Source organism: Tachyglossus aculeatus, chromosome 1, assembly GCF_015852505.1.
Source record: "Tachyglossus aculeatus isolate mTacAcu1 chromosome 1, mTacAcu1.pri, whole genome shotgun sequence".
NCBI lineage: Eukaryota > Metazoa > Chordata > Mammalia > Monotremata > Tachyglossidae > Tachyglossus > Tachyglossus aculeatus.
The window spans coordinates 96,757,919-96,776,721 of NC_052066.1; the positions used below are offsets into that span (position 1 = coordinate 96,757,919).

At 43.9% G+C, this 18,803-nt stretch overlaps 1 protein-coding gene across 13 annotated transcripts in view; it reads left to right on the forward strand.

Moving 5' to 3' along the window:
* Window positions 1–18,803, forward strand: part of TRIP12 (thyroid hormone receptor interactor 12) — a 154,454-nt gene that overhangs the window by 55,171 nt on the left and 80,480 nt on the right. For 8 of the 13 annotated variants that reach the window (XM_038763049.1, XM_038763299.1, XM_038763442.1 and 5 more), the window contains 3 exons: window positions 700–825; window positions 1,695–2,500; window positions 18,592–18,697. In XM_038763049.1, the coding sequence (XP_038618977.1) occupies window positions 700–825; window positions 1,695–2,500; window positions 18,592–18,697 (1,038 nt within the window). The remainder of the gene's footprint in view (window positions 1–699; window positions 826–1,694; window positions 2,501–18,591; window positions 18,698–18,803) is intronic. The other 5 variants (XM_038763600.1, XM_038763930.1, XM_038763978.1 and 2 more) reach the window with 1 other exon arrangement.

Below are 18,803 nucleotides of genomic sequence, written 5' to 3' on the forward strand. Positions count from 1 at the left end.
AGTCGGATTCCCCTGTCGTGTTTATTCACAATTGGTTGGAATCGTGGCCCTTGCCAGGAAATGGAATGCAGTTTTGCATATTTAAAGTCTCAGTTTATCACTGTCCTCATTTGTTGTCTGGATATTTACCAGATTTTGGAAAAAAAAATGTTTACTGGGAGCCCAACACTGTACTAAGCACTGGGTTTAATACAAGATAGGTCAGGCATAGTCTCTGTCCCACACGGAGTTCACAGCCTAACAGGGAGGGAACATGAATTGGGTTTACGGAACAACTGCATTTAATCCAACTACATCAAAAACCAAAGGTCCCTACACCGTACACACCAACTTCCATAGTCAGGTTGTCTCTGGCGGTGACTCTAACTTTTGGAAGGATTCACAGTGGAATTTTATTTAGGTGGAGATCGTTTCAATTCAAAGGGCGAAAATGTGTAGAAAATTGGCCGGGTTTAAAAATAATAGTGCCTTTTTTAAAAGAACGGAACTTATCATTGATTTTTATGGAAAGCAACTTATCTTGGTCACATTGTTTTATAACCGAATAACTTATTTGACTCTAGTGATGTGTCCTAACACAAAAGGAGCCAAGTGGAGAATGGTGAGGTTTTATATAATGATACAGAATACTTTCATCTGCAGGATTATATTTGCATCTCTTATACCTGATAGCTTTCTGTTTTGGTTTTCTGCTGACAGGTCACATTTAGGGCAGGCAAAACATAAGGCATATAGCCCTCCTGAGAGTAGAAAATCTATTTCTAAGGCACCCAAAGTGCAGTCTAATACTCCTTCTGAACAGCCAAGGGGACACCTTTCTAAAAGGTAATTCTTCTTATTGCTTGTGATGTTGCCTAGGGCTTATTATTTGCACGAGAGCCATTGTGTAGCGTTTGCTTCTCATTAGGTTCCTCTCAGTTATATTTTGATCAATGTTTTTGCCCACATAATGGCTTAGAGCTCTCGAGTGGAGACCTTTCACTTTTCACACTCCATCAGTGATATTGGTACTGAAATTCCAAGCTCCTGTTCCCTGGAGGGAGCTGTACATTTTGTGTGAATACCTATAAACTGCTCTGTGTGGCTAAACATTATTTGCCTGCTATCTTAGTTTTGCTTGTGCTTGTGCTGATTACCTGGTGGCTTAATTTTTCTCTTGATTAAAATAGACTAGGCCCAGAGGTTTCCAAGAGCTGGGAAGGAGAAGGTCCTCGTGAAGTGCCGAGGGAAGGGTGTATGTGTTTGACAGCGTTGCTTGTTTTGTAGCACATTTTACATTGCTTGCTTTAATCGTTCATGCTTGTTTCATTTGGAATATGTCAGGAGACTACTCCACATGTCAGTACTGTTAGTTTGACTAATTTGAACAACTAAACTGCTTTTTGGAAGTCACACGAGGTGCTACCTCTGTGGCAAACAGTACTGCTGCTTTTATTCAGTCACCTCCAGATACCAATCCAGAATCTCCCCATTTCATGAATCTTATTTTGCCTTTGTCCAGTTTGCCCTCCAACGTGATGTGCCCCTTTTTTAAAAAAACACAATTATTGCTTGTTTCATTCCTCCTTTATTTTGCCCATGCCACCCATTAAGGCTCTCAATTCCACAAATTTAGAAATTGGGAGATTGCGATTGAGGTTTTCAAAGAGCTGATGAATTAATAGTATTTCTGTGTTCTTGCCTACTTTCCCCAGAAGCTGCAGTTCTTCATCCGTGGTCTTGGTACCCCAGCCAGAGGAGCCAGACAAAGCCAATACTTCAGACAGACAAAAAACGGAACAGGTGCCTAAGAAAGACAATTCTCGAGGAGTGAAGCGCAGCGCTAGTCCAGATTACAACAGGACCAATTCTCCCAGCTCTGCTAAAAAACCAAAAGCACTTCAGCAAACTGATTCTTCCTCAGAACCAAACAAAGCGCATACTAAGTCAAAGAAGAGACACTTAGACCAAGAGAAGGAGTTGAAATCTGCACAATTGCCATCGACGAGCAAGGCCTATACCAGAAAGGGTGGAGCTCCCGGTAGCTCACGAAGTCAGAAAAGAAAGAGGACAGAGAGTTCTCCTTGTATAAAGAGTGATTCACCTTCCGAATCAACTCGTGCTGAAGAGAGATCAGCAAAAGCCACCAAGCTGGCTTCAAAATCAGCCTCCTCAACCAAAGCTGGGTGTAGCACCATCACTGATTCTTCTTCCTCTGCCTCTACGTCCTCCTCCTCTTCTGCTGTTGCCTCCGCTTCCTCTTCTGTGCCTCAAGGTGCCCGAGTGAAACAAGGAAAAGACCAGAGCAAAGCCAGGCGTGCTCGTTCCGCCTCCAGTCCCAGCCCTCGTCGGAGCAGCCGCGAGAAGGAACAGAGCAAAACTGCCAGCTCTTCGAAATTTGACTGGGCGACACGGTTCAGCCCCAAAGTTAGCTTGCCGAAAACCAAACTGTCTCTCCCGGGGTCTTCTAAAGCCGAGGCTTCGAAACCTGGCCCTTCGGGATTACAAGCCAAGTTAGCAAGTAAGTTGACGGAAAAATTTCTCTTTTGAACTCGCTTCCTTTTGGAGGTCTCTTGGGCAGCCATGCCGTGGCTTGGGATGGCTCTCTGTTGTTTGGCTGTGCCGATGTGAGCTTTTCCTTTCATTCTTGAAATTTTATTAATGAGAGCCGAAAAGGTGACTAGATTTGCGGCAGCACCTACTGATTCTTCCCTATGTTAGCAGCTGGTATCTCAACCGCTGGACTCTTCGTTGGATGGAGGCAGGGTCTCTCTTCGTCCTAGGAAAAGATGGGTAACAATTTACGTAGTAACGGCCAGAATCTTAAATGCATTGACAAGTATTTTTCAATCTTTGCTCTCTATAATTCATAATGATAATACGTGGCCGTCTTTGGGAGGAAACCTTTGGGCACAAAAGTAGACGTTGTTATGCTTAGGCCACCTCCAAGAGATGAGGATGTTAAATTTTGTTGTAAGACGGAAGAACCTGGTGTCGTTGCTGATAAAAGCAAAATAGGATTTTCATTACATTGTGCCAACAGTTGTATCTTGTTCGAAAGGGGGATGACAAAAGTTGAACTAGCCCCAACCATTTAAATCAAATCTATCGTAAATAGGGGTTGAAAGGTTGCGGTGACGGACCAGGTTCCCTTTAGGCAGGAAGTCAAGCCGCCCCCCTTATAGGCATGGCTGCCCTGGGGTCTGCCTCCGTCCCTTGAAGAAATTGTGGAGGACCGAACTCTGGGCACCCCTGCCACTTTAGAGGGGGTGGGGATGCTCCTATTGCCACAAACCTGATGAGAGGGTGTTCTTTTACGGGGGAACAGCCTACCCCACATCGTGAGGTCGCCCCACCCCATCACCGTGTAGCAAGGCTAGTTGTGATGCAGCTATGTGATGCAAAATGTACCCATTCATAAATATATATCTGTGCTATATATTTCCATCGTGAGCCCTATGTGAGTGCATTGGTGGTTTTTTTGTTTTTGTTTTTGTTTTTTTGATAATGACAGAGTCTAACAGGGTTCCTGTAGGAAACTCTTCCTTGGATGAGTTTCTGTCAATCAGTGCTTTTCATTGATTGTAGAGCATTTTACCATGTGGTCGGGAGAGGACGGAAGAAGCTAAAGACAAGCTCCCTGCCCTCAAGTAATTTACAGTCTGCAGGTGTGGGGAAAGGTAGACACACATTTATTTCAAATAGCGGGAACAAGAGGGGGTATCAGGGTACAATCAAGTCCAAGGGTAAAACAGGTGACTAAATGAATGAGTTAAGAATTAGCTCCCACAGATTGATGTAGTCCACCAGTCAATATATTGATATAGTCAGTTCTGGTATACCGTGGGCTATTGCTACAAGTTTTGGAGAGGACATGCTGATGTTTTCCAAAGGTAGAATCTTGACTCACTGTAAAGCAATCTGCAGCATAGCCCCATTCTTTTTAGGGGTTCACATTACACTGATTGGCTTTCACTGCTCTTTTGCAGAATGTGACCCCAGTATAATGAGGGAAATGTCTTCTGATAGACGGACACTTACATATCTAAGTTAATGGCCACCTCTGCTTTTACGCAGTCAGTCAGTGGTATTGATTGAGTTCTTATGGTGTGCGGAGCACTGTACTAAGCGCTCAGGAAAGTAAAACACACAGTTGATAGAAACTAGCCTTGTCCACAGGGGAGACGGACTTTAAAATAAATTACAGTTAGGGGAAATAGAGTATAAGGATATTTACATGAATGGTGTGGGGTTGGGGTGAGCCAAAGGAGTACAAAGCCAAAGTGCGTAGTCAGCGTAGTGGGTAGAGTGGGTGGGGAAATGAGGGATTAGTAAAGATCCAGTTAATAAGGATCCAGTCCAATTAGTAATACTTATGTAACGTTTACTCTCTGCAGAACAAAGTATTAAGTCTTGCAAAGAGTACGATGGAGTAGATGTGATCCCTGCCTTCAAGGAGTCTACCATCTAGCAGGAGGTGGGGAGAGAGAGAGAGAGTAAATTACATTATGGATGGGGAAAGCAACTGAAAATTTCGATATAGATAAGTACTGTGGCTCATAGCACAGAGGAAGGGGGTGGGGTGAGTGAATGCCTGAGGGCTTAGATGGTGAGGACTCAAGTACATAAGTGAAGTGGAAGTGAAATGATAGTAGGGGATGGGGAGATGTGATATTTAGAAGGACTTTGAAGTTGGGGAGGGGTAGCGGTCTGTTGGATGTGAAGGCTGTGGGAGCTCCAGGCAAGAAAGAGGAGTGTGAGCAGTGAGTCGACAACAAATGACAGCAAGGCACAGTCCTGAAGGAAGTGTCTGTTGTTAATAGGACCTTGTAGGAGGGGTGGACGGGGTTTGCCAAACTATGAGGTGTAGGGGAGGACATTCCAGGTGAAAGGAATGGCAAGGACTTTTGGTGGGAGCTGGGGATGTTAAAAATAAGGGGTGGTTCGGAAAGTTGCTAGGAGGAATGAAGTTGGGGTGTAGAAGCCTTGAGGGAGTCATACTTTGAGGAGCTTTGTATTGTATTCTCCATGCCCTCAAGTTGAGCAGCGGTTCATCATTTTAGGCAGAAAATCCAGAGACACTGTCTTCCATTTTAATGTCTCTATTTCTTTACTCTTAGGACATTTTTTGTCATCTTTAAATCTTTCTACCATGTCATTAATGGACTGATTCAGTGTTTGAGGCTGTGATCCTGACCTCCAGTGATGTCAATTAAGGCTCCAAATTACTGTCACCACTAGCTTCTTGGAAGTCTGGCTCCCAGGATTAGAGGCCTGCATGAGGCTCACCTGTACCTGGTGTGTTGTTCTGATATCAGCAGCCTAGAATGTTTGTCAGATTTTAGGAAGGGACAGATGAAATTGGTGGGGCATATCCTGGCACCTAACTGTCAATGACTGAGGCCCCCCCTTTGAAAAAAACAAAACAAAACTAGCTCTCTATTCCCTTCCCTGGTCTTTGTCACTAGCTAGCATGGTGTCAACTAAATTGGAGGTTCGTGCACCCCTCATTCTGTTCCCATGAACTCAGGGTACTAGAAACATGTGTGTTCCAGGTTACACTGAGCCTGCATGTATGCACCCCTGCATGAATGTGCTCTGTGACACAATGTTTGAGATTGCCCCTTCAGAAAACCTGAAGAAAAGGAAAGCACAATAAACTCAACAGTTATTCAATCAATCAATCATATTTATTGAGCGCTTACTGTGTGTAGAGCACTGTACTAAGCGCTTGGGAAGTACAAGTTGGCAACATATAGAGACAGTCCCTACCCAACACTGGGCTCACAGTCTAAAAGATTGGATATTCAGATTTCCAGTTCCCAGATTTTTTTTTCACCAATGACTGAAAGGTTAACTGATTTTTTGAATTTCTGACTCTGGTTGGAGTCCGGAGCATCCCACCCCAAGGATCAGAAAAGTAGCTCAGATGGGCTTCTAGACTGTGAGCCTGTTGTTGGGTAGGGACCATCTCTGTGTCTTGCCGACTTGTACTTCCCAAGCGCTTAGTACAGTGCTGTGCACACAGTATGCGCGCAATAAATATGATTGAATGAATGAATGACCTTGAGCCAGTCACTTGACTACTCTGTACGTTGGTTTCCACATCTGTAATTTGGGAAGCAGAGACCTGTCTTCCTCTTTGAACCCCATGTATTTTGAATTATCTTGTAACTGGGACAGTGCTTGGCACATAGTAAACAGTAAATAATCAATTGATGGTATTTATTGAGAGCTCCCTACGTGCAGAGTGCCATTCTAAGCACTTGGAAGAGTACAACTGAGTTGGTAGACCTGTTCCCTGCCCTTGAGCTTACTATCTAGAGACGTAGATATAATAACAATAAAAATTAATAATAATGATGATGCTAATGAGAAGCAGCATTGCCTAGTGGATAGAACATGGGCCTAGGTGTCAGAAGGACCTGGATTCTAACCCTGGTTCTGCTGCATGTCTGCTGCATGACCCTGGGCAAGCCTCTTCACTTCTCTGTGCTTCAGTTACCTCTTCTGTAAAATGGGGATAAGACCGTGAGCCCCATGGGGGACAGCGACTGTGTTCAACCTGATTACGTTGTATCAACTCCAGCGCTTATATTCATTCATTCATTCATTCAATTGTATTTATTAAGCACTTACTGTGTGCAGGAGACTGTACTAAGTGCTTGGGAAAATGCAACAATAAACAGTTGACATTCCCTGCCCACAATGAGCTCACAGCCTAGAGGAGGGGAGACAGACATTGATGTAAATAAATAAATTCATGGGTATATACATAAGTGCTGTGGGGCTGGGAGGTGGGGGGAAGAGCAGAAGGAGCGAGTCAGAGCGACACAGAAGGGAGTGGGGGATGAGGAAAAGCGGGGCTTAGTCTGGGAAGGCCTCTTGGAGGAGATGGGCCTTCAGCAAGGCTTTGAAGTAGTAGAGAGTAATTGTCTCTGTGTAATGCCTGGTGCATAGAAAGCACTTAAAAAATACCACAGTTATTATTATTACTACTACTACTTTTTACTATATACATATTTACTATTCTATTTATTTTGTTAACGACGTGCATATAGCTATAATTCTATTTGTTCTGACGATTTTGACACCTATGTGTTTTGTTTTGTTAGTCTGTCTCCCCCTTCTAGACTGTGAGCCCATTGTTGGGTAGGGGCCGTCTCTATATGTTCCCGACTTGTACTTCCCAAGCGCTTAGTACAGTGCTGTGCACACAGTAAGTGCTCAATAAATACGATTGAATGAATGAATGGGCTCTTTTGGCAGCAGCCTTTGAACTAAAAATAGCCCTACAACTCCAGAGGTGCTGCTGAGAGAGTCTCTCTGTCACCCCAGATGTTTGGGTACATGCAATAGATTTGGTCCTTGTTTGCATTGTCTCCGCAAGATTTAAGTGACTTTTCTTAAACTGTGAAAATATTTAGAGAAGCAGCATGGCCTAGTGAATAAAGCACAGGCCTGGGAGTCGGAAGGATCTGGGTTCCAATTCTGACTGCCGCTTTCCTGCAGTGTGGCCTTGGGCATGTCACTTCACTTCTCGGGGCATCAGTTACCACCTCATCAGTTAAACGGGGATTAAGACCCATGTGGGACATTAACTGTGTCCAACCCGACTATCTTGTATGTACCCCAGTGCTTAGTACAGCATCTGCAGCCTAGTAAGTGCTTAACAGATATCATTAAGAAATTGTAAAATATCTAAGATCAAAGAAACAGGGGCTCAAGGAGCAGCCCAAAGTTTGAGGTCTTCTCCATAACCATCACACTTGATTCTGAAAAAGGCCAAATAGGATAATGTGAAGCTGTAGCCTCCTCAGGTCAAGTTTATTTGTCTCTCCCAAGGAATGTGTCAAATCTCTTTGTAACAGTAACCCTTTTTGTAGGTAGGCAAGGTCCTTTTCCATGGGGGACACAGAGTCTTATTTGACTCTGTTCCATCTGGAAGCCATCCTCTCAAATCCTTTCTCCAGCTGGAGATTTCTGAGACCATCAAGTTCTTTGTGTGTCCCACAAGGTAATGGAGCCACCAGATGGTGGTCATCATAACCTCATACTCTCCCGTTTCCTCTATCTGGGATGTATTTTCTATTTTCTCCCCCTTTAGACTGTAAGCTACTTGTGGGCAGAGATCATACTTACCAACTCGTATTCTGCCGTGTGCACTCTGAAGATAGTAAGCACTCAGTAAATAACATTTTTCGAAACGATATGTAAGTGATGTGTGCCAGGTACTGTTCTACGTGCTGGGGTAGGTGCAAGCTAAACAGGATGGACATAATCCATGTCTCACGTGGGGCTCACTGTCTTAATCCCCATTTTACAGATGAGATAACTGAGGCTCAGAGAAGTGAAGTGACTTGCCCGAGGTCACACAGCAGACAAGTGGCGGATCCGGGATTAGAACCCAGATCTTTCTAATTCCCTGGTCCGTGCTTTATCAGAGTAACCACTCATTTCTCCCGCACCCATGATAATATGGCCCTGCTCCCCAGCAGTGGCTGCATTTTTGAGGTTACCTAGTCCTTTATTTTTAGAATATAAGAAGAGCGATCCTGCCTGGAAGATGATTAGGGAAGGGGAGACCTACCAAGGATCACAGCACCCACATTCTGGGCCACACACAAAAAAATGGTCCCAAAAGTTTGATTCCTATGGAACCAGGACACAGGCCTTTGGTATCTCCACATATATTCTGCTGTTGCCCATTAGTCAGACAGCATAGGATATAGTGATTTGGGGTAGTCATCCCAGATCCCACTTTAGTGGGGGCAATTCTTGATGAAATGCAGCACCTCTCGGTGTTTGTGGTTTGCAGATTTAATTTTCTGTGCATATTTTAAAAATTCATGGCAGTTACTGAGGTAGTAGGCTCCAGGGAAATGAAATCTTGAGCCTTTCATGGTTATCAGGCATAGCTTGCAAAGCTGACAGACTTGAAGGGGCTGGAATTGGAGCGCAAGCAGGAGATTTTTTAGATGGACAGGACCCTTTTTGTGGGTTCTGGTTCAGTTAACGCAAAGTAGCCCTATTTGATAACCAAAGCCCTGTTAACATTAGCAGTGGCTGACACAAACAGGAAATAAAAATCTAGTATGGGAGTGGAGCCAATACGGGAAGAAGAAATAATTATAATAATGGTATTAAGCACTTACTATGTGCAAGGCACTGCTCTAAACGCTGGGGCGGATACAAGCAAATTGGGTTGACACAGTCTCTGTCGCACAAAGGGCTCACAGTCTTAAGTCCCCATTTTACAGATGAGGGAACTGAGGCCCAGAGAAGTGAAGTGGCTTGCCCGAGGTCACACGGCAGACAAGTGGTGGAGCCAGGATTAGAACTCATGACCTCTGGCTCCCAGGCCCCCGCTCTATCCATCAGGCCACAAGGTAGTTCTACAAAAAAAGTTCAGTTGTTTGATTATATGAGCTTAATTATAGTAATTCAGAAATCCATTCTAGTCCATCATCTGGACACGCTCAATGTTTTAACTTGCATCTGCCGTTGAATTGGCTATAACCAGCTTTCATTTGTATAAAAAGGCCCTGCTGAGAGCTCACCTCCTCCAGGAGACCTTCCCAGACTGAGTCCTTCCTCTCCCCCTCATCCCCCTCTCCATCCGCCCCATCTTACCTCCTTCCCTTCCCCACAGCACCTGTATATGTGTATATATGTTTGTACATATTTATTACTCTATTTATTTATTTATTTTACTTGTACATATCTATTCTATTTTATTTTGTTAGTATGTTTGGTTTTGTTCTCTGTCTCCCCCTTTTAGACTGTGAGCCCACTGTTGGGTAGGGACTGTCTCTATATGTTGCCAATTTGTACTTCCCAAGCGCTTAGTACAGTGCTCTGCACATAGTAAGCGCTCAATAAATACGATTGAAGATGATGATGATGATAAAATGACATTGAGACTAATCATCCCTGGCCCCCTCACTGCACTAGGGGTGTTCTCATATGTAGCTGTTCGACTACACTAGTTGGACAGGAGGGAAGTCCAGTTATAGCTTGGTGGAGCCTAAGGTGTCAGCAGGACATCTAAAGTGGGGATGTTCTGGAGTCAAGTGGAAATGCAGAATTGCATTGTAGGTGAGAGGTAGATTTATAGTATTAAAAATAACTGTGGTATTTATAAAGTGTTTAGTACGTTCCAGGCACTATTCTCAGCTCTGGGGGAGATACAGGATCATTGGGTTGGACACAGTCCCCGGCCCGCATAGGGCTCACTGTCTTATTAGGAGGGCGAACAAAAGAACTGAGGCCCAGGGAAGTGAAGTGACTTGCCCAAAGCCCACACAGCTGACAGGTGGCAGAGCTGGGATTAGAACTCACATTCGTGGGATTCCCAGGCCCATGCTCTATCCACTAGGCCACACTGCTTCTCTTTAGCTACAGAGACATGGTAGCTAAAGCTGTGCAGTGGATGGCCCGCCCAAGAGAAGGAATGTGGAGCGAGAAGAGTTGGGAACTCAGATCAGCCACGTTGGGACCTCCTAGTTAACAGGGATGGGTTGTAGGAGAGGATCCAGTGAGTGAGACTGAGGAGGAGTGGTCCGTGGGGTAGGAGAACCAGGAGAATCCCGTGGCAGGGAGTGAGCCCAAGGTGAGTTAACGTTTCCAGAAGTAGGGAATGATTAGCAATGGCGAAGGCAGCCAAGAGGTCGTCGGTCACCTTAGAGAGGCTGTTGAAGTGAAGCGAAAGGGGATGAAAACGTGATTATAGTAGGTCAAGAATATAGATAAATAATAATCAATCAATCAATTGTATTTATTGAGCGCTTACTGTGTGCAGAGCACTGTACTAAGCGCTTGGGAAGTACAAGTTGGCAACATATAGAGATGGTCCCTACCCAACAGTGGGCTCACAGTCTAGAAGGGGGAGACAGAGAACAAAACCAAACATATTAACAAAATAAAATAAATAGAATAGATATGTACAAGTAAAATAAATAGAGTAATAAATATGTACAAACATCATCATCATCATCAATCGTATTTATTGAGCGCTTACTATGTGCAGAGCACTGTACTAAGCGCTTGGGAAGTACAAATTGGCAACATATAGAGACAGTCCCTACCCAACAGTGGGCTCACAGTCTAAAAGGGGGAGACAGAGAACAAAACCAAACATACTAACAAAATAAAATAAATAGAATAGATATGCACAAATAAAATAAATAAATAAATAAAAAGAGTAATAAATATGTACAAACATATATACATATATATATATATACAGCTCGGGGGGCAGATCCCGCTCCCACGGCACCCGGGGCAGGGGGGCAGGGGCACTGCGTCACAGCGACCACCCCAAGCCACCCTGCTCCGATGGGCAATGACCCTCGGGGCGGTGGAATAATAATAATATAATTCATTCATTCAATCATTCATTCATTCATTCATTCAATTGAGCTCTTACTGTGTGCAGAGCACTGTACTAAGCGCTTGGGAAGTACAAGTTGGCAAAATATAGAGACGGTTGCTACCCAACAACGGGCTCACAGTAATAATGATGGCATTTATTAAGCGCCTACTATGTTCCAAGCACTGTTCCAAGCGCTGGGGAGGTCACAAGGTGATCAGGCTGTCCCACGGGGGGCTCACAGTCTTCATCCGCATTCCACAGATGAGAGAACTGAGGCCCAGTGAAGTGACTTGCCCAAAGTCACACAGCTGACAACTGGCGGAGCCGGGATTTGAACCCATTCATTCATTCATTCAACCATATTTATTGAGCCCTTACTGTGTGCAGGGCACTGTACTAAGCGCTTGGGAAAGTACAAGTTGGGCAACATAAAGAGACGGTCCCTACCCCACAACGGGCTCACAATCTAGAAGGGGGAGACAGGCAACAAAACAAAACATGTGGACAGGTGTCAAGTTGTCAGAATAAATAGAAGTAAAGCTAGATAATAATAATGATGGTGTCTGTTAAGCGCTTACTATATTCCAAGCACCGTTCTAAGCGCTGGAGGAGATACAAGGTAATCAGGTTGTCCCACGTGAGGCTGAGGTAACCGAGGCACAGAGAAGTGAAGTGATTTGCCCAAGGACACACGGCTGCTAAGTGGCAGAAGCAGAGTTAGAACCCATGACCTCTGACTCCCAAGCCTGGGCTCTTTCCACTAATAATAATAATAATAATAATAATAATAATAATGATGGTATTTGTTAGGCGCTTACTATGTGCAAAGCAATCAATCAATCAATCATATTTATTGAGTGCTTATCGTGTGCAGAGCACTGTACTAAGCGCTTGAGTGGTATTTATTAAGCAGTTATATGCCAAGCACTGAGTTAGATACAAAATCTGCACAGTGAACCCAGTCCCTCACGGGACTCACATTCTAAGTAGGAGGGAGAACGCATATGTAAACCCCATTTTACAGGTGAGAAAAAAGCCACAGATAAGTTGAGTGACTTGACCCAGGTCACACAGCAGGGCAAATGGCAGAGCAGGATTAGAACCCAGGTCCTCCTACTCCCAGAGCCGTTCTCTTTCCACTAGGCCACACTGCTTCCAGTTGGATGAAGGGAAGTGCATGAAGTCGGTGTCTATATAGCACTTAATCACTCAGTAGGTAGCATTTATTGAATGTCTGTGGTGTGTAGAACACTGCACGTAAGCACTTGAGAGGATGCAAGAGAATTAGGAAACATGGTGCCCGCCCTCAAGTAGAATGAAGTCTACACACCTAGATAAATTACAAGTCAGGAGGTAATAGAGCTTATACATAAGTACATAAATACTATTGGGGTGGTAGTAGCAAGTTCTGAGGGGGTATGGACGGGGTGAGGTGGAAGTTGGGAGACCTGAGTTGGGGAGATTAAAGATTACTTAGAGAAGGTTTCTTGGAGCTGTGATCTGAGAAAGGCTTTGAAGATGGGGAGCTGTGGTATGCTGGAGTTGAAGGGGGATGTGAGCAAGAGGTTAGCAGCGGGAGAGGTGAGAATGAGGCACTTTCTCAGACCCGACTTTTGAATCTGTTTTCCGAAGGTTGGAGACCACGTGGCCTGCAAGCCCTTCCTTGGGAAATTTGAATATGGCACTGAGTGACAAGTTACTATACTTAATGGGTTTCTAAAGACCCACTCGTCTCCCAGGTAGCCACTTGGAAGCATTCTTAGGCTGCTGCAGGACCTTGCGGCAGTCTGCAGATTTTAGTTATAGGCTGACACATCTTATGGCTGTTTAAGCTTTCTGAAGGAAGGCTATCTTCAATGAAATTTCAGCCATCTCTTGTCCATGGTCACGAAGAAGTGGAAAGGACCTGAAAGCACTTCGAGAACTCATTTTGCTCACAGATACCTAAACTGAGGCACAGTGGGCTACCCAGGTGTCTTTATCAAAGAAGTTTTGTACTGGGGTATCCTGTACTAGTCAACCAATCAGTTTGCCATTTTTTTGAATGGAAAAGCATTCTTATTCTTGGGAACTCACTTTGAAAGGTGAGGCCAGGTGTCCCTCACTCCTCCATTTGAAACCTGGAGACTGATGCACAGGAGTAGTTAGACATAGGGCCAGTATTCACATGAGAGGGAGTATTCTCTTTCTGTTTCCTTTGGGATTTTCCTCTCTGATTCTTCCAAATCTTCTTCCAATTCTTCCCCATTAGAGAGGAAAATCCCAAAGGAAACAGAAATCTGAGAGCCCAGCATCCATTTTCAGTCTCAGAAGCCTGAGTTTACCTCCCTCTTCCTCAACAGTATTCTGGGTATGCAGTTTTGGGAGGAATTTTACTCTCACATCCCTCTATTCCACCACCACTGGTCCTGGGTAAAGAATTTAATTTCTAGTTTGAGTGTCTACGCTTTTTCTTTTATAAAAATGTACAAGTGTTGGTGACAGGTTGCACTTGAAGGCCTAAATATTTTTTCTCTTCTTGGACAACTAGGTGAATCAAATTCTGCTGCTCTAGCAGACTTTGGTTTCCTGTATCCCAGGGGTTCACTCTGAGCCTACTAAAGGCAGAGCAAGCATCCCTCCTCATCATGTTCTTCATAGGGTCAGGCTGGATTCCCAGAAATAAAAAACTATCATCTTCAACTGTGGAAGGGATAGGAGACAGCCCATGGAGTACTTTCTGACACTGCCTCGCTCAGTTTGAGACAATTCATTCGTTTATTCATTCATTCAATCGTATTTATTGAGCGCATACTGTGTGCAGAGCACTGTACTAAGCGCTTGGGAAGTACAAGTTGGCAACATATAGAGACGGTCCCTACCCAGCAGCGGGCTCACAGTCTAGAAGTTATTATTAAGAGCCATCCGCCTCTTGCCTGCGCTGTGTGATCCTGTGGTCAACCCTTAAATCCCCACTTTACAGATGAGGTAACTGAGGAACAGACGGTAAGTGACTAAGTGCTTGGCACAAAATGGGGATTGAGACTGTGAACCCCACATGGGACAACCTTGTATCTACCCCAGTGCTTAGAACAGTGCTTGGCACATTATTATTACAAGATTATTAGGTTGCCCCAGGTGGGGCTCACAGTCAATCTCCTCCTTACAGATGAGGTAACTGAGGGACAGAGAAGTGAAGTGACTTACCCGAAGTCACACAGCAGACGAGCCGCGGTGCTGAAATTTGAACCCACGACCTGATCACTCCCCAGGCCCGTGCTGTTTTCACTATGCCACGCTCTATCCACCCCAGTGCTTTGCACATAGTAAGTGCTTAACAAACCCCATTAGTAGTAGTAGTGAGGAGAAGCAGCATGGCACAGTAGATAGAGCACTGGTCTTTGAGTAAGAAGGTCATGGGTTCTAATCCCAACACCGCCGCTTGTCTGCTGTGTGACTTTGGGCAAGTCAATTCACTTTTCTGTGCTTCAGTGATCCCATCTGTAAAATGGGGATTGAGACTGTGAACCTCAGTTCTGGCAGGGTGTTCTAAAAGTGTATCTTTCCTGCTCTATAGAACTTGTCTTCTTGCTCTGATGGCTTCACAGTCCTCTAGACTGCAGGCTCCTTGTGGGAGAAGCAGCCCGGCCCTGTGGATAGAGCATGGGCCAGGGATTCAGAAGGACCTGGATTCTAATCCTGGCTCTGCCACTTGTCTGCCTGGGGCTTCAGCTACCTCATCTGTAAAATGGGGATTTAGACTGAGAACCCCATGCGGGAGAGGGACTGAGTCCAACCTGATGAGCCTGAATCTTCCCCAGCACTTAGTACAGTGCCTGGCTCGTAGTAAGCACTTAACAAATACCATAAAAAACACACAAAACTGTTATATTGCACTCTCCCAAGCACTTAGTGTAGTGCTCTGCACGCATGCAGGGTGAGTGCTCAATAAATATGGTAAAAGTCAGAGCAACAACAGTCCCTGTCACCTCTCCTCCTTGGCAAGCATGATCTCCGTACTCCAAAAGTGAATGAGGCAAAGCTACAAGATTCATTCATTCATTCAATCATTTATTGAGCGCTTATGACACCCCCCGCCCCCTCCCTCCACACGGAGTTTGTCAGGTTGCATCTTTTGGGGCTTGTGAGTGACAGGCTGCTAGTGTTCCAAGTCCTGTTGGGTATGGAAAAATAAATCAAGAAAAGTGAACCTGCCTGCAGCAGAGCTGTCCTGAGGTGAAGAATGTGGTTAACCCTGACCTCCCAAAATGACAGTGTAGCTTCACAGCACAGGAAATGTGAGCTTTGTTGTGTGACAGCTTTGGTAGGAGTGCAGGGAGCACTCCCAGGGCCTCTGGGTTGCGTTTTTCACTCTTACCAATCTGGGCTCTGGCCAGTTTGACTGCCCTGAAAATTCAGCAGGATCCCAAGACTACTCCACAGCAGTCATTTCTGACAATTTGCTCCATATCATCGGATTCATTCATTCAGTTGTATTTATTGAGCGCTTACTATGTGCAGAGCACTGTACTAAGCGCTTGGGAAGTACAAATTGGCAACATATAGAGACGGTCCCTACCCGACAACAGTCTCACAGTCTGGAAGGGGGGATCCAATCGGGACTAGTACAGTTCTGTGCAAGCTGTTCCGTGCTGCCATATTTGAGGATGCAATGTGGAACTTGAGAACTTTTCATCCAGTGGAATACTCTTTGAACTCAACTGGTTTAGGAACATTATTAAAATCCTTTGAGTCAATCAATCGTATTTATTGAGCTCTTACTGTGTGCAGAGCACTGTACTAAGCGCTTGGCACTGTACTAAGCGCTTGAACAAACTGCTGTGTGCTGATGACTGTCCTAAAAGTGCATATCTAGGATTGAAGTCATGTAGATGATGATGAATTTCTTCACCGAAGGCCATTACTGTGGACTGACAGTTATCCTGAAAACAAACCAAAACAATAAACAAGGTTGTATTTCCCTGGTGCAGGCTGGAACATCATACAAACCTTAATGCTTCCAACAAGATCTAGTTAGGCATAAATCGTTCCAAATTTGACAGCAAAACCAGAAAAGCGCAAAAAAACCCCCACCCCAGTACCAAGATGGCATATGGGAGATGGACAGGCAGAGATGGGTGACTCTGGACATAAAAACCAAATTTGAAGGCCTATTTAGCAGTGGTATTTGTCAGTCTTCAAAAGGGCTTTGAGACTAGACCTGTCTCAGAAGGGACATCCAGCTTTTTGAGTAGTTCTACCATTATCAACTGTGAGTCGTATTCAACAGAAATGACAGGACAAAATTACCAACAGTGGGGCTGTAGTATGCAGGCAGGCCACATAACGTCTTCACTGGGCAGGATAGGTGAAAATGGGTTATAGTTAAAACTTTGTTAGATATCATTCAATGAATGGTATTTACTGAGTTCTTATGTGCAGGGCACTGTAGTTGGGAGAGTACAATAAAACAGAGTTAGCAGACGTGTTCCCCGCCCACAACGAGCTTACAGTCCCGTGCGTGAGATATAGACATTAATATAAACACATTATTTCTAACAAACTTTTTAACTATATTGGTGAGCCAATGTAGGGCATGCAGGGAGGACAGAACAAAAATAGAAAAAATACAGTGAAGCACTGTCTCACAATCTAGTGTAGCAATGTACTACTGTAATGGGTTTCATTAATCTCTATTGCATTGTATGCTATACTTGCATCTCAAAGCCTTTAGTGTTAGATCTTGGGTAACAAAACGTGTCATTTAAATGGAATGTGCTTAGAGTATATGCCAATGAAAGTTGTGTTTTTTATTTACCTAGAGATTTTTGAATTTCACAAATTGCATAGTTTTTAGAAAGCAGTCTTATCTGGTAAGCAAATGCCAGTGCATTTTGAACATTGTTTACCTAGAGATTTTTGAATTTCACAAATTGCGGAGTTTTTAGAAAGCAATGTTATCTGGTAAGCAAATGCGAGTGCATTTTGGGCAGTATTTTTAACGTCAAGGAACCTAAAGTAATCCCTGTTTTTTCAGGCTACTGTTATATCTCTGGATATGAAAACTGTTCACAATTCTACTTTGCTCACATGATTTTGTGTTATGCTTGTATTCTAGAAATGGAAGTAAAATTGTTGAAGTGGGGTTTGGTATTTTTCTATTAGTTTTTTTGGGTACTATTACTGCCTAATATTGTCTCACTAGTTTGTAGATAATTTGTGAATCATCAAGTCAGGATTGGGACTTAAGTACTGTATAGGTGCTTATTATTTGGTTTTTAAGGGCTTGTTCATCAGCTGAATCCTTTTTTTTTTGGTTTATGAAGGATTAAAAAGTATTTTTTTTTATGGTATTTAAGCGCTTACTATGCGCCAGAAACCCTATTAAGCTCTGGGTTAGGTATAAAATAACCAGGTTGGGCACCGTCCATGTCCCACATGGATCTCAAAGTCTTCATCCCCATTTTACAGATGAGGTAACTGAGACACCAGGAAGTGAAGTCACTTGCCTATGGTCACACAGCAGACAAGTGGCAGGGTCGGATTTAGAACCCAGGTCCTTCCAACTCCAAGGTCCAGGCTCTTTCCTCTAAGCCTCACTGTTTTGGGTATTATGTTAGAACAGAGGGGATGCATTTGATATCTTGGGGATAATAACGCTAAATGCAGAAGTAAATAAGTCGATTCAATTTGGGAATAAATTGTCAGGACTGTATTAATATGATTGAGTGTTTTTGTGTTAATCCGTCATTCATACTACTCAAGATTTTCCTCGTTATTTGAATTTAGACATTAAACCCATTCCTATCACAAAAATGTTCATTTTATGTTGCTGAACCATCTGGGTAAGCAGCCGTGAGAAAAAAAAAAAACGTCAGAGATGCTTTGTTCTTTACTTTCAGCTAGACTGGACTCCCTATTGATACATTTGAACATTTGTACATATCTATTCTATTTATTTTATTTTTTTAGTATGTTTGGTTTTGTTCTCTGTCTCCCCCTTTTAGACTGTGAGCCTACTGTTGGGTAGGGACTGTCTCTGTATGTTGCCAACTTGTGCTTTCCAAGCGCTTAGTACAGTGCTCTGTGCACAGTAAGCGCTCAATAAATACGATTGATGTTGATGATGATTTGAAATCATTTTCCTCTAAATTTGGTCTCCTCGATTTCCTCAAATGGTCATCCCTCTTCTCGCCCAGACCTTGGTAGCTTTCAATTTAACCATTTTTTGTTTCCTGTTTTCATCTGCTGTGCTATAGGTTTGAGAAAATCAACCAAGAAGCGCAGTGAATCACCACCTGCTGAGCTCCCCAGTTTGCGGCGGAGCACACGCCAAAAGACCACGGGCTCCTGTGCAAGCACCAGGTAGTAGCTACTTCAGAGTTTCTCTTGGTGGCCTATGTGTTGCCTGTTTTCCCTGCACCCAGCAACACCTTTAACTTTCAAGAAAAAAAGAAAAATCAAAATGGGA